Source organism: Siphateles boraxobius, unplaced genomic scaffold (genome assembly GCF_051911475.1).
Source record: "Siphateles boraxobius isolate OS27281-9 unplaced genomic scaffold, OSU_SipBor_1 13, whole genome shotgun sequence".
Classification (NCBI taxonomy): Eukaryota; Metazoa; Chordata; class Actinopteri; order Cypriniformes; family Leuciscidae; genus Siphateles; species Siphateles boraxobius.
In genome coordinates this window covers 5980674-5996282 of record NW_027508733.1, presented here as the reverse complement: position 1 = coordinate 5996282, position 15609 = coordinate 5980674, and the positions used below count along the sequence as shown (strand labels likewise).

Below are 15609 nucleotides of genomic sequence, written 5' to 3'. Positions count from 1 at the left end.
ATTTTCTTTCAAAAAAATTCTCATAGATTACCAGAGGATTCAAACCCACACCAGTACTGCTGAAACTGTCTGCCAGCACCAGACTTCCTCCCTTCCTCCTCCATCTTCTTCCTTCAGCCTTCCTCATCCTCCTCCTCCATCTTCTTCCTCCAGCCTTCCTCATCCTCCTCCTCCATCTTCTTCCTCAAGCCTTCCTCATCCTCCTCCTCCATCTTCTTCCTCAAGCCTTCCTCATCCTCCTCCTCCATCTTCTTCCTCAAGCCTTTCTCATCCTCCTCCTCCATCTTCTTCCTCCAGCCTTCCTCATCCTCCTCCTCCATCTTCTTCCTCAAGCCTTCCTCATCCTCCTCCTCCATCTTCTTCCTCAAGCCTTCCTCATCCTCCTCCTCCATCTTCTTCCTCAAGCCTTTCTCATCCTCCTCCTCCATCTTCTTCCTCAAGCCTTCCTCATCCTCCTCCTCCATCTTCTTCCTCAAGCCTTCCTCATCCTCCTCCTCCATCTTCTTCCTCAAGCCTTCCTCATCCTCTTCCTCCATCTTCTTCCTCAAGCCTTCCTCATCCTCTTCCTCCATCTTCTTCCTCAAGCCTTCCTCATCCTCCTCCTCCATCTTCTTCCTCCAGCCTTCCTCATCCTCCTCCTCCATCTTCTTCCTCCAGCCTTCCTCCTCCTCCATCTTCTTCATCCAGCCTTCCTCCTCCTCCATCTTCTTTCTACACCTTTCCTCCCCCATCTTCTTCCTCCAGCCTTCCTCCTTCCTCCTCTTTATACACCCCTCTTCCTCCTCTTCCATCTTCTTCCTCCAGCCTTCCTCCTTCTGCCTCCTCTTTTGACACCCTTCCTCCTCCATCTTCTTCCTCCAGCCTTCCTCCTCCTTCCTCCTCTTTTGACACCCTTCCTCCTCCTCCATCTTCCTCCTCCAGCATTCCTCCTTCCTCCTCTTTCATACACCCTTCTTCCTCCTCTTCCATCTTCTTCCTCTAACCTTCCTCCTCCTTCCTCCTCTTTCTACACCCTTCCTCCTCCTCCTCCATCTTCCTCCAACCTTCCTCATCCTACCTCCTCTTACATCACCCTTCTTCCTCCTACCTCTTCTTTCCCTACTCCTCCTCCTACACCATTTTCCCCCACCCCTACTCCTACCTCCTCTTGCATCACCCCTCCTCCTTCTTTCTATGATTCAAATCTTCCATCTACAAACCCTTCTACAAACCCTTCTTCCCACTGCCAGAACAGTCATGCTGCCCCATCTAAGCCCAAAGATGCAGGTGATTTTTTTTTTCACTTCATGCAAAAACTGCACAACATGCATTAAGTTCTATTTAAGCTTGAACAAAGTTATATTCCCAATTTTAGTAAAGTCAATGCAGTATTTCTTAGTTTTAATCCAGATTTAGTTCTGACTTTATTTTGACTCAAATTTAAGTAAATATATATCGTGTGTGTATGTGTGTTTGTGTGTGTTTTACAGACAATTCCTCCACGATAAATGCAAGGACAGGAGGCAAACAAAGAAAATGGATGTATAAACAAGCAGGTTTTGTGTATTTGCATTTTTAATGAAAACTGAGTAGCCAACCCGATCTCATGGCAATTCGTACGAATTTTACGAGGTGGCTAATTCGTACGAATTCATTCGACCTCACTCGTACAAATTCGTACGATTTTTGCTAATTCGTACATATTTTACGACTTACCAAATTCGTATGAATTCGTACAAATGACCTACCACTGACCCCGCCCCTAAACCTACCCATTACATGGGTTTAGACAAATCACATGAGTGAGGTCCTACGAATTAGCCACCTTTTAATCACTCGTACGAATTGGTCCTGAGATAGCGTTGGACTAACTACAAAGTAAAACACAAGTTTCTTATTTCAATGTCATTTTTAAAAGGGGTTTTTTTTAAGTCGCAAAATATTGTTAAATTCCATAACTAATAATAGACAATAATGTCTATGAAGCTGAATATGTGTATGTAACTGAATGTGCATAAACAGGAATAATCCCCTTCAATGTTCAAACTTACATCTTCTTGATTGTAAAACAGTGTTTAAATGCGTACAGGCGTCATACTATTCCCGTGTGCATGGTTGCTGTTTTAAGTAAATGCTTTTAAATAATGGCAAATGAGTTATAAACAAATTTCAAGTATTCTATTAATGGAACTTATATTTAAGCCCTTGTTTAAATTCTTGATCGAGATAAACATCCTATGGGGGCTTGATGATAACAATAAAGTTATTATTACAGTTTTTTTCAATCGCTAACAAGCGCTTACCCATGCTTCAGATACTTTTTCTAAACTCTTAACACAGACTCACACCTACAAAACACAATTGGCCAAATGGATAATTTTCCTCTCAAATACTCATTTTGTTAAATATATACTAACTCTTCATTTCAAAATAGAACACATCTTTCTCTGCACACACTAACTTTACCAAAACACTGGAAATCTGACTCAAAATGAAATTATTCTGTCAAAGAATAACACTTGTTTTCACTTCACAAGGTACATGCAGTCAATCAAATTACACCAGGTTTCAAAATACTAGCTATTGTTGACATTTCAATAACTGCATAGACTTTGATGTTTCAGTTTTACAGGTATTTGCATGAAAAACATGCAATCCATCTCTCACTGCACCTCTCACTGCATCTCTCACTGCACCTCTCACTGCACCTCTCACTGCACCTCTCACTGCACCTCTCACTGCATCTCTCACTGCACCTCTCACTGCACCTCTCACTGCACCTCTCACTGCACCTCTCACTGCACCTCTCACTGCACCTCTCACTGCACCTCTCACTGCATCTCTCACTGCACCTCTCACTGCACCTCTCACTGCACCTCTCACTGCACCTCTCACTGCACCTCTCACTGCACCTCTCACTGCATCTGCACCTCTCACTGCACCTCTCACTGCACCTCTCACTGCATCTCTCACTGCATCTGCACCTCTCACTGCACCTCTCACTGCATCTCTCACTGCACCTCTCACTGCATCTCTCACTGCACCTCTCACTGCACCTCTCACTGCATCTGCATCTCTCACTGCACCTCTCACTGCATCTGCACCTCTCACTGCACCTCTCACTGCATCTCTCACTGCACCTCTCACTGCATCTGCATCTCTCACTGCACCTCTCACTGCATCTCTCACTGCACCACTATTACCAAACCACACAACCAATTAAACGCAAACTGTGCTTCAGATGGTCTAATTTCAGTTCATTTTTAGGGTTTCAGGTGACCAGCCCATTGCAAGGACACCCAGTTCAGCTGGAACTTTAAACAGATATATTTATGAATTCTATTTATTAAGAATTGCTTACTGAACTGTTAATATATTAGAGTGTAAACATTTCATAATGATATATTATATCCTTTTATATTTTTCTGTTGTAGAATGCCAAGTACATCCCAGATTAAAAACATTTCCATATGACAAGATCATAAGGAGGAGGATGTCAAAGGAAGTAAGAATGAACTCATATTTTGTAAATGTTTGTCAGAAGTGTGTGTGTGTGTGTGTGTGTGTGTGTGTGTGTGTGTGTGTGTGTGTGTGTGTGTGTGTGTGTGTGTGTGTGTGTGTGTGTGTGTGTGTGTGTGTGTGTGTGTGTGTGTGTGTGTGTGTGTGTGTGTGTGTGTGTGTGTGTGTGTGTGTCGGAGAGGTCAAAGTGAGATGGAAGCCTTGTTCAGGATGGTATGTATCACATAAAGCATGTATAAGAGTGCACTACGATAATTGTATATGATCAGGGTTTTTTTTACTGTTTTGCAGTGGGATGAAATGGACGGACACCTGGGAGCCCTACAATCTTTTCTTCCCAGAATAAAGTTTAGTGTAAAGTTTTTGTACCTGTTCTTGGTTAAGTTACTGTGTTTGTTTGTTGTTCTTGTTTTCTTTTCTACTTTTATTGCATGTAACTGTTTCTTTACTGTTTTCTAATAAATCTAACAATCGATTGATTACTTTTCACTTTAAAAATCACTTTTATGGTAATTAATGTTAAATAAATTATCAAACATTGGTACTGTGAGTGTCTTTTTTTCCCCTGGAATTCCATTTTGGAGTAATATTTTTACCTGGGTGTCACAAAGGCTGAACATTATTAAAACTTTACACGATCATCTGGTAAATGTTATTGAATTGATAAGTGTTATTTATTGTTACTTGAATAAGTGAATTTACATATTCTTGTTTTATGTATTTAACATTTTGCCTGCAGTATTTAATAAATTAACGATATATGCGAGACCTTTGTTAACATTGTTTTTACAATACACAATAATATCCTTTAATGTGTGATTCCGAGGAGTCGAACGTAAAAACCTCAGATTGGCCATTGCGGTGATGGGCACAACATATATGGCTGTGATTGGCTACAATGCTCAATGCTGTAAAAACAAAACAAAAAAACACACACATAGTAAGGTAAGGTGCCGGAGTCAATGCCAGCATCTTAGGAAACAACCCAAACGGATGGCCAGTCCATTGCATGGCAACACAGACAGACAAATAAACATTAACATTCTCATCTACATGGACAATTAAGTGTCTCCAATGTCAAATATACTACCTAAATGTATTTTCCGCGGTGTTATCGCAAATTTACATTCCAGCAGCTTTATCTTGTGCTGATTTCAACCTTGCCACCTCTTACTCAATGGATCATTTCTTTTTAAATCTGGGTTTTCACTGCATTTGGACCTGTTGAGGTCTTAAAGCCATAGGCTAGTATGGCTTTCAAAACGATTCCTGTTACAAAGTTTTGCTGTTATTATTACGTCAATAATACATTAAGTTAACAATGGGGTGTTGCAATGTTGAGATAAATTACTCATTTGCAGAGATCCTAACCCTGAGCATGACTATACACTTCAATGAACTACAAATAGCAGCGCCATGTTTTCCTGCTCCATCAATTGAATGACTGAGGTGTATGGGTAATGTAGTTTAAAACGTTTAGTAACTAAATGAAATAAATAGTATATTTAATGAACAAAGGCATGCCTAAATATGTTCATTGTGCAAACCTCAATGACATATTTTAGCCCAAAATTTGTTATTTTATAATAATAATAATAATAATACATTTTATTTATAACGCACTTTACATCAATTCAATGACCTGGTGGAGCAGTGCCATGGAGGCACTGATGGGACAGAAGGGAAACTTTGAATTCAATCATGTACTGGACAGGAAGCCAATGGAGCAATTTAAGGATGGGTGTAATATGGTGGTACTTCCGCACGCCCATCAGGATCCTAGCCGCACAGTTCTGAATGTACTGCAGCTGCTTGATGTTCTTGCTTGGGATCCCGATGAGGAGTGCATTGCAATAGTCCAGCCTGGAGGAAACAAAGGCATGGACAAGTTTTTCGGCATCGGGGAAAGTGAGCATTGGACAGAGTTTTGCAATGTTCCTGAGATGAAAGAAAGAGGTTTTACAAAGATGTTTAATATGGGCCTCAAAGGTCAAGTGAGGGTCCATTCTAACACCAAGGTTTGTGACTGAGGATGAGAGTTGGATATCATGACCAGAGAAGGTGATGCAGGTGATGGTGGATGACCGGGTCTGGTGCGGAGTGCCAACAAGAATGGCTTCCGTTTTTAAGCTGTTGAGTTGCAGAAAGTTAGCCGCCATCCACGTCTTTACCTCCTCCAGGCAGGTTGAATCCAGGCAGGGGCTACATACTCAGTTCTGTCCGTGAGATATGATGTAAACCAGGCCAGCGCAGTATCAGAGAGTCCAATGGAGGAGTGGAGGCGGTGTAAAAGAATATGGTGGTCCACGGTGTCAAATGCTGCGGTGAGATCGAGAAGGATGAGGAGTGATGGAGAGCCAGCATCAGCCGTCATCAGCAGGTCATTAGTGACCCTGACCAAGGCAGTTCCCGTACTGTGGCCAGAGCGAAAACCAGACTGGAACTTCTCATAAAGACTGTTTGTTGCGAGATGATTGTGGAGCTGAGCAGAAACTACCTTTTCCAGCACCTTTGACAAGAAAGGGAGGTTGGAGATGGGGCGGTATTTGGCAGGTACTTCGGGGTTAAGGCAGGGCTTTTTGAGTATTGGCTTAATGACCGCAGTTTTCAGAGACTTAGGGGCTTGGCCAGATCGGAGAGACTGATTAATGATGTTGGTGATCATGGAACTTATTGCAGAGGAATGACTTTTTATCAGGGCTGAGGGAAAAGGGTCCAGATCACAGGTGGAGGGCTTCATCTTAGAAGGTCTTCGATGTCATGCTGAGTGATATCCGTAAAACAGCAGAGGAGCTCTGTGATTTTACTGTGAGCCCTTTTTTAAACGCCTTTATACCACCTTTCCATGTCTGAAAACTTTGTCCAACATTATTAAGTAAACATAGCATAAATAGTTAGACTTACAGTCATTTGAAATATGCCCTTTTTTGCTCTTTCGGAGAGCGCTATGGGCCCTTGGGGTGTAAGGACAGTAAAACATGCGCATTAACATACACATATATTATCTTACATACATACATGCATAAATGCAGTCTTAATCATGGACAACGAACTGTGTTGAATCACATTTATATTTGAATACTGTATTTTCTCTTTCCACCCTTTTTCTATACTTACATCATGCTTATATTAGTTGTTGGTGGGTATAATGGGACTATCTGATAAAATACAGAAATATTTGACAGAAATGTTGTAAAAAAAAATATATATATATATTACTAGGCTACAGCCAACAAATTATTATCCAATTCATAGTTATAGCAAAAGGGCCTTTGGAATGAGCTTCTCCATTTATTTCTCGAGCAATGACTTTGGCCTGTGGAACAAGAACAAGAATACAATGTCCTCTTTAATTGTTGGGCATCAGTACTTTGCAGTATCTTGCTTATAATTGAGTAAAGGGTCTATGTTGAATTGAAGTTGTGCCTTGATTGTCTTTTTAGCAATATAGCACTTGAGCCTCTTGTAATGCACTGCTCAGCCTTCCATCCATGTCACTGAACTTTGGCATATTTACTTAACACGTTACTAAGTATGTGCAATGATAATATTTTGGTGTTTTGTCCCAAATGTCATTGATGTGACTAAAAAAAAGATTGTTTCAGTAAGAGTCATGGAAATTGTATGTAGTTTTTTAAATAAATCAATAATTGAAAAAAAGAGCTCAATCAATCAATCCACATTTATTTGTATAACAGATTTAAAAACAACACATGTTGGCCAAAGTGCAAACCATACCAGAACACATTCATTCGATCTAGGATTATAAGACTATGTGTGAATATACCAGTTTGTTTTGAGTATTGTATATATTGTTGGAGTACATTTTATTTCATTTGGACAAGTACAATATGTGCCTTGAGTAACTGTAAAGTGTCAAAATATGCACACTTAATGTAAACTGCATAACTGAATCTTTTATGTGTAGACAGCTCCATTGATCTTAATCATCAATATAGTTTTGTTAGATGTGAAATTAGCCATGTGGAATTTATAAGGTTATTGTTCACACAAAGACACACTTGCATCAAGCAGTTACAGAACAGTTGACACAATGAACACCAACAAACAACAAACAAGCCTTCTGATCTAATAGCTCTATTTTACATTTAAAGGCAAAGTCTGATTCACATTCCCAATCATGTAGAATTATCTTTGTATTTAGGGTTTTGCGCTAACAGATTTGTGTAATTTATTCTAAAGCTGGGTGCACACTGTATGATTTATAATAGTCCCCTGAGTTTTACATCATTAATCAATGACGTTCGGTGACAGCGATCTGCATTACACGCAGGATTGAGATGGTGGCTACAAATCAGCATTTATCACAGGTTCGCGTTTAAAGTCTGTTTAGAGAGAACGGTGTCATCTTAGCGGCCCCTAATTTAATAACAAATGATCATTTAAAAGTGAATCAATCAAAACTAACTTTAGCTGGATAATAACATTATTCAAGGACCGCTATAAAACCAAACCAATCTCTTTTACCTTAAATTATATTAAGTTTATCTCTGTAAAGCTGCTTTGAAACAATCTAAATTGTTAAAACCGCTATATAAATGAGGATGACTTGACTTGACAAATAAATCTGTAATGTTAATTTTGGTAATGACTTGTCTTGAAGTGGTCGTGGTCGGTCGTAGGAGAAGTAAAATCTTCAGAGGAATCTTCAAGGATTTGCAAATTCTGTCTCAGACAGAAAAATCGTGACCAAAATTTGCCTTATTAAGGAAAATCATGTTCATCATCTGAGCTTCCTCTTGCAAGTCTTCTTCCTGTTCAAGCTTCTCTTCTTCAGACATCAAATCTTGTTGGCTGAAAATTTTCACATAGCCTGCCTTTACCAACTGCATTAAATGCCTAAGTTCATAATGTTTCTTTCGAACAATGCACAGGAGACCATTGCATGCAGTGTCAGACAGTGTTGGAAAAAGAGCTGAAAAACAAAAGTATACATTAAGAAAAAATGCAGTGCAATATATACAAGCGCAAATAAATGAATGTTTAAAGACATACATTTTGAACTTATCTCAGTAATCAGTGCTTCGAATTTGGACATCTTGTGTGTCAGGACCATCCAGTGCTGTTTCATCTCCTTACAAATTAGACCTCTCTCTTCCTGAAGGCGTCTCACTGCCATCACCTTGTCAAACACCTTCCTCTTGGTGAGAAATGGAGCCAATTCTGAAATAAGGTTAACAAAAGAGTCACTATATACAGTACCTGCTCATAAAAACAGTGACATAGACTTGTTTTACAGAATAGGGCTATTAAAATGTTTTCCTGGTCAAGGTCTTCAGGATTGCTTGATTATTACAGGCAGATGTGTTTGATTAGGGTTGCAGGGATTAAAGTGAAAAAAATTCTTCTGACTGAAATTTTTTTCTGGCCAAGTCATATTCCTTTAACTTTATTTAAATAGTCGAGACCAATAGCGTTTTAAGGGGAGATGTTTTAAACCGCTTTAATATTGCCAGTTTGCGTATTTTAAAAGCTATTTTAATCTATGAAAAAAATTTTAATTAGCTTGACAAATAATCAACCATCTACATAACTTTTCAGTACATGTTTTTATTTATCTTATAAGACCAAACAATGCTAAACTATATTAATATATAGTTTGCTCCATGGCAAATCGTTTTGGCTGAGGGCAAAGTGAAGTTTCATAACTTTATATATTTAGGCTATTTAACTTTAACTTTGTAGCCTATTAGAGAGCTGACTTATGTTTGACTGAATTGTTTGATTTATTTCTCATTGTATAGCTTCTTATAGCCTACCTATTAGGCTACTTATAGTTTTATACTGGATATTATTGATCGTTAAAACTGACATTTAACAAAAAGAGACAGGGCTGTGTAATGTTATATATTCTAAAATATATAAAATATTCTTTATATATATATATATATATATATATATATATATATATATATATATATTACTATGCATTCTCTTTACTGTATGTGTACATGCATAATAAAATAAAACGAAACAACCCTGTCTCTGTTTGTTAAATGTCAGTTTTAATGATTAATAATATTATATAATAATAATATTTCATATTTTTGAAATGAAAACAAAAATAAGCAGGGTTGTGTTTTATATTTCGTGTTGTTATAAATGCAGTGAAGATAATCAATGTGCGTTGCCTGAACCACATTTGTGTGGCCATTAATATGTTTGTTTATGATAATATGTTAATTTATAAATGAAAAGAGGTGTTTTATATATATTTCGTTTTATTGTTGATGAAAAGAGACAGAGTTGTATTTTATACCATATTTCGTTTTATTGTTGTCTAAAATATACATAAAGAGATAACCGGAGTAGCCAGAGCGAGCTGAGTGACGCGATCAGAATGCGGGGGGGCGCCGGGAACAAACGCGCTCGGATTCGGACCGCAGCAAACCAGCTGTAAGCTGACATGCACTTCTCCAAAAAGATTAATTGAGTGAACCTTATACTGTCTATGGAGTGAACACGGAGCAGTTTTTCCGTGAGCGGGAATTGAAAACCCGGACTGGACCATAAGCGAAGTGATTACAGAATGCTAGAGTGGAGAGAGGAACGTGCTTTCGCTCCAATTCAGGCTTTATCACATCCCCCTCAGCAGGGTGAATACACCTCGTCTTTCCTTAATTTAAGACCTATTCAAACTAAAATTAAGACATTTATCACACTATTTGAGAAATGAAAGCCTATTTACGGCCTTAAAATTATGAAAAGTGAATTTAGGACATTAAGGAACATTAAGGACAGATGGGAACACCCTGCAATTGACGGAAATCCGTCATAGACTCGCTGCAATTGACGGAAATCCGTCATAGACTCGCTGCAATTAACGGAAATCCGTCGTAGCGACGGAGAACTTTAATCCCTGGGGTTGGAACTGAACTCTGCTGGTTGTGGCTCTCTGGGAACATAATTGAATTTCCCTGTTATATAGAACATACCAGTACTGCAAGGGATTTGCCACGGCCAAGCAACAGTCTCAGCTGTAAGGAAGTTTTCGACTGAGCCAGGCTGCTGGGATGGGTCTGCTATGCTGTTGTATTCTTCCACGGCAGCCGCTAGCTTCTTCTTCTCCTCACTCCTTCTGAGACGCAAAGAATGGCGCCGCTTGTTGCTATCTGAATAAAATAAAATAAAAATGTTAGGCATTACAGCACTTTTTTAGCTACAAAAAATATGCATATGCAATGTGACATATAATAACATAATAGTTAAAAAATAACATGGTAAATTCCCAATGTTTGTGTTTCACCTGTTTGACTGTACAGACGCTGTGTACGCCTTTTAATGCTGACCGTTAGTCCCTCTATTTCTTCTTGCAACCTTCTCGCATCACCACTCCCATGTCGGTCATTTTCTACACAAGAAAATACATAAAAACAGCTTTATGTATTACCTGCCAATAATAAGAATAATAACAAAGCAAATCAAAACTATACCTTCTGCCCATTGCTGTACATCTGAAACCCACTGATGAACATTATCATCATGAAGTGATAGCTCTGTCTTCAATGCCTCCAAGGTGTGTTTCTGCACTTGAAGAGCCTTCTGAGTCTACACAATAAAAAGTAAACTTTAAAAAGTCCTGCATTTACAGGTGCAGTAAGCAATTTCTGAGAAACACTGGATATTTAAAATCAACTCAAACAAGCTCCTTCCTTCATTGCTCTTTTCCCAGTGATATTGCCTTCTTTTGTAATGTCTCCCTCCCTCTTTCTCTCATTCTCTTCTTCTCTCATTCTCTTCTCCCCCATCATGAGTGAACAAGGCCCCTACTACTGATTGAATTCGAGTGTTGTGGTGCTCGGTCTGATCCACTTTCAACAGCGGGTTTTTTTCTTCAGAAATTGCTTACTTTTTACACCTTTAATTTAGATAGAAATAAATTAGCAAAACCTAAAAATCCGAACTGCAATATGTGACTGAGAAGAAAGTTATACCTTTATATATCTGTTAACTAGAGCTTGTCCCAAATTGAGGACCTTCCGCTTATTCCAGGACATGGCTTGCATTGTAATCATGTCTGTTCTGCCTATAACATAAATATAAGAATATTTTATGAGAGGTATATGTATATAACAAAAGTCATGAATTAATCATACCTAATTCAACAAACCTGATTTTGACATGTATTTGCTTGTAATAGCAATTCTAGATAGGAAGCTGTTCACCTGCTCCACTTCCTCACCAATAGTTGACCCAGCTCCTTCCTGGTAGGCCCCACTGTACTTGACCTAACAAGTTTTTAAATTCGACAAAATCAATCCACTCAAAATTCCTGCATTTCTTCTTCTTAATACATACTTAAAACAAATGGCAATATACCTCACATTTCCAAGAGTGTGCTTTGGCATGCATCACAGACAGAAAAGGATGCATGTCCAGTAAAGACTGCAGCTCGGGGCACTGTTTAGACACACGTTGGAGATATGGGAAGTATTTGCAGGCTACATCTGAACAGAAGAATTTGATGCTCCCTTGTGACATTTCTGCAAGTTTTTTCTGTAGAAAAAGGGGGTAAGCAAAAATTTCCCCTCGGAACATGTTTAAGGCCATAAGGAGAATGCCATGGCGACGTGCACTTTACTGAACATTCACTTTAGCTTTTGTAAAATGTGTTTACAGATTTCTCAAAAATGATTAATGCTTCAAACAAACAAATCCATCTCACCATGTTTTGTACATATTGAGTTTAACCGTTATATTATGTTCTTTAAAAAACTAAACAATCTCCAAATGCTTCAATCCAAGCTAATTTTAAAACAATGAACACAAATATCTGAAGTAGTCATAATGTAAAATGCACATAGCATGTTGTCAGACGGCATCATGTTTTTTAATTCTTTTCTAAGCAATACATTCAGTTTAAGGAATGTGTAAAATTGTTTGAGAAAAGCTGTAAATTAAATTATCCAGTAATATCTGCCAACATAAATCATAATACTTACATGATCATTGTTTTTGCGGAAAAAGTCCACAAAGTCAGACACCTCCACATCACTCTGTATAAAAACATGGTCAAGTAATCCCCTTTTCTCTGTGCTATCAAGAAACACATTCAGAACGTATATTAACACATCATTCAAAATTAAGAAATTCACTTTAATTTAAATTTTTTTTTTTTTTAAATAAAAGTACCTTGCTGTGTTTTTAAACCGATAGTGTTTCCGATTTCCATCAACACATACAGCTAGCATGTCTGGAGTGCATGCTGGACAAGTGAAAAACTCCTCCTGGCACATCTTTTCCACTGCATATCTTGCTGCAACCCATTCATTAAAACTACAGCTAAAGACATTGGCTGATATTTTTCCACTCTGCAAAATGAATCACATGTAATACTGGTGTTTTACTGGGTAGACCATGTTTGATTATATGTAGTATTGAAAGTACTCATATTCTTTTAAACGAATCTCCAAAGGGTTTAAAGGATAGTCATAAAGGGTAGTCTGTTTAACATCAGTTAAGGCTAGTGTAAAGATCATTGCCATATAAAGTCAGCATAGTCTACAGAGAAGCAATAATTTTCATATTGAGAAAGAAACCATTTTCTTGGTTATATAGCTGAATTGAGAATCATATTGTATAAAATTTTCACTGAATGAAAATGAAAAGGTTTCTACTACCTTAAAAGAAAATAGTAATTTAACTTGCCAGTGGTTCATAAAACTAATTTAAAAAACAAATAAAATACTTACTCTACCAAAGAGAATTGTTTTCTCATCAAGCATTTTAACAAATGCTTGAAAAGACATCCCTGGTGATGCCATTTTCATCTCTTTAAATGAGACAAGCACATCTGTTGTGAACAGCAAACTTGCAGGAATGTTGCCAGGCCAGTAACCACTCCTCTGAAGTTCTGACAAAGATGTCTCTCGTGAATGTCCACACGAAGCACAGGACAAATGAGGCATGCTTAGGTTGTAACGGCCTAAAGGAGTAAAACAAGCTACATGAAATTATAAGACAATAAGGAAATGGTAATAAATATTAGAAAAAATATGATGCAAACATCTTCCTTTCCATTCATAGTGATGAGGGTCATGGGCCTGCCTGAAGAAACAAGGACTGTCCCATTACTGCAATCACAAATATGGGCAGGTATTTCTACAGGCAGCAGTCGAACTGTGCAAAAAAGAAGATATATTTAAAAACATGATATATAAAGAGCACAATAAAACAACAATAATACAACTAAGCATAACATTATCTTACCAAGATGTTTAACAGAAATGTGACCAGCTTCCTGGCAGAATCCTGTGGATGGAGGTAAAGGTTGTACAAAACCTGAGACAAGAGAATCCCGATTATGGAGAACAAAGAAGCTACCATGTCTTTTCTCATCACAGCCTGCACAGAGGAAAGGGTAAGGGAGACAGTCCCTACAGCGCACAATAGATGCATTTGATCTGCACTGTTGGCAGGATGAGGAACTTGCATCCTCTCCTTTCAAAATGTTCTCCACAAGTGAAGATCTAGCTTCTTTCCATCTCTCCTCCCTCATTTCAGTTCTAATGGCCCAGTCATTGGATGCAGACCGGGGTTGATGATCTTGAATTGGCATAACATTAGCATCACCTTCCTCAATGTCCAACAGCCTCTTTAGCTCTTCAAGAATGGTATCTAAGTCAAATTAATAAACATATTTAAAAGATTTACATCTAAAAGTATATAACTGTGTATGCACTTAAAAGTCTAATGATGGAATTATTCACATCTATATAAAAAAGTCTATTTAAATATCAAACACAAATCAATATGTTGCTTCAGTGTATACCAGTTGTCTCAGAGGCATTCGCAGGGCCACCATTCAAGTCATCTTCCATAACAAGTGGACCAGAAAATTGTGAGAAAGAAATAAACACACAAAGAGATACACATACTGTACACACAACATAATTTTCATGTAGCTAAACATTACCAGAAAGGTCATTGTGGTCTCTTCTTAGTCCTATTTACAAAACAGAAGCACAATTTTACATAATGTTCAGTATTGCAGAGCAAACAATTAAGCATATATGGAGTATGGATTCATATATACAGCATATATGGAGTATGGATTCTGTATATATACTGTATATATATACATATATACAGTGAGTACCTTATACTGTACTTACGTTCTACAGTTGCCCTTCTGGCTCTTGGATATTTGTAAATTATTTCCCCTTGGCTGTCCCTCTTTCTCCATTGAACAGTAGGGGGTGAGGGTACAGGCTGCACATTGCTTTTGCCCAGTCTTCCCTAAGAGCATAACAAATGACTAGCCAACAATTCAAGAAATATCCCTTAATGTCTTGTTAGGGTTATTTACTGCATACTATTGACCAATAAAGTAACAGTAATGGTGAAATTAATATTGATTGTGACTTAATATAAAATCAACAGGACAATTTTAAGAAAATGTACTAAACTCAATGCTTGTACGATAACTCTTGAGCTTGCTCTTACGTCTTGAGCTTGTAAGTTTTCAAGGAGCTCTTCAGTATTTCTCAGCTCTTCTTCTAACTCAAAGTCCATCATGTGAATGTATATAGACACTCGACAGATAGAGAAATATTGTTACACAGATCAAAACAGAGATAGATACGATGGATAGATAGATGGATGGATGGATGGATGGATGGATGGATGGATGGATGGATAGATAAGCTCTTAAAAGTGCTGTTGGGTTCGTTATATATAGCCTATGGAAAAACAAAGAAAAATATTACAAAAAATACCATTATTTAATGTTCACATATCATTGACTGTAAATAGTACTGATATTTTAGGTTATCTAAATGAATAAAATGTTTTAATGACAAGTTATTATAGTTTTAACCTAATCTTATTTTCTGTTTAGTCGAAGAATTAACATTCTTATTCAGATGAGTTAACTTGTCTATTATGGCAGTCTGACACAAATCTCAGGTCATAAAGTATCTGATAAACCTCAAATTATAAAGTATTAGCTAACATGCTAACACTTGAAATTGATGTAGGCCTCATTGGTACCATTAGCACTAACGTTATATACATAGCACCATAGTATCAGGTATCATTAGCACCCGTCAATAGGTTTTGGATATTGCTTATATTATTAATAAATAAATA

The 15609-nt window shown here is 37.8% G+C and overlaps 2 protein-coding genes and 2 long non-coding RNA genes across 7 annotated transcripts in view; 1 reads left to right on the top strand and 3 right to left on the bottom strand.

Moving 5' to 3' along the window:
• LOC143735324 (galactose-specific lectin nattectin-like) overlaps positions 1 to 15609 on the bottom strand; it is a 70125-nt gene that overhangs the window by 47375 nt on the left and 7141 nt on the right. The gene's annotated exons all lie outside the window — the stretch shown is intronic.
• LOC143735559 (uncharacterized) lies at positions 3669 to 4039 on the top strand. Its single transcript, XR_013203224.1, has 2 exons — positions 3669 to 3711; positions 3790 to 4039. It is a non-coding gene; the product is annotated as an uncharacterized LOC143735559 (long non-coding RNA).
• On the bottom strand, positions 8260 to 10499 carry LOC143735557 (uncharacterized). The gene is made up of 3 exons (XR_013203223.1): positions 10455 to 10499; positions 8515 to 8682; positions 8260 to 8434 (listed from the first exon to the last, which is right to left on the bottom strand). It is a non-coding gene; the product is annotated as an uncharacterized LOC143735557 (long non-coding RNA).
• LOC143736298 (uncharacterized) lies at positions 10899 to 12041 on the bottom strand. The gene is made up of 5 exons (XM_077227041.1): positions 11839 to 12041; positions 11630 to 11747; positions 11454 to 11545; positions 10953 to 11067; positions 10899 to 10909 (listed from the first exon to the last, which is right to left on the bottom strand). Exons 1-5 carry the CDS (start codon positions 11998 to 12000, stop codon positions 10899 to 10901), a joined length of 498 nt encoding a protein of 165 aa, XP_077083156.1. The 5' UTR covers positions 12001 to 12041.

Bases quoted from the DNA above. Each gene is read 5' to 3' on its own strand.
- LOC143736298 (XM_077227041.1), bottom strand. From the start codon at position 12,000: ATGTCACAAGGGAGCATCAAATTCTTCTGTTCAGATGTAGCCTGCAAA. The intron at 11,546-11,629 runs GTTTGTTGAATT...TTTATGTTATAG, and splicing joins CAAATACATGTCAAAATCAG to GCAGAACAGACATGATTACA. The intron at 11,068-11,453 runs GTATAACTTTCT...TTTATTGTGTAG, and splicing joins TAGTTAACAGATATATAAAG to ACTCAGAAGGCTCTTCAAGT.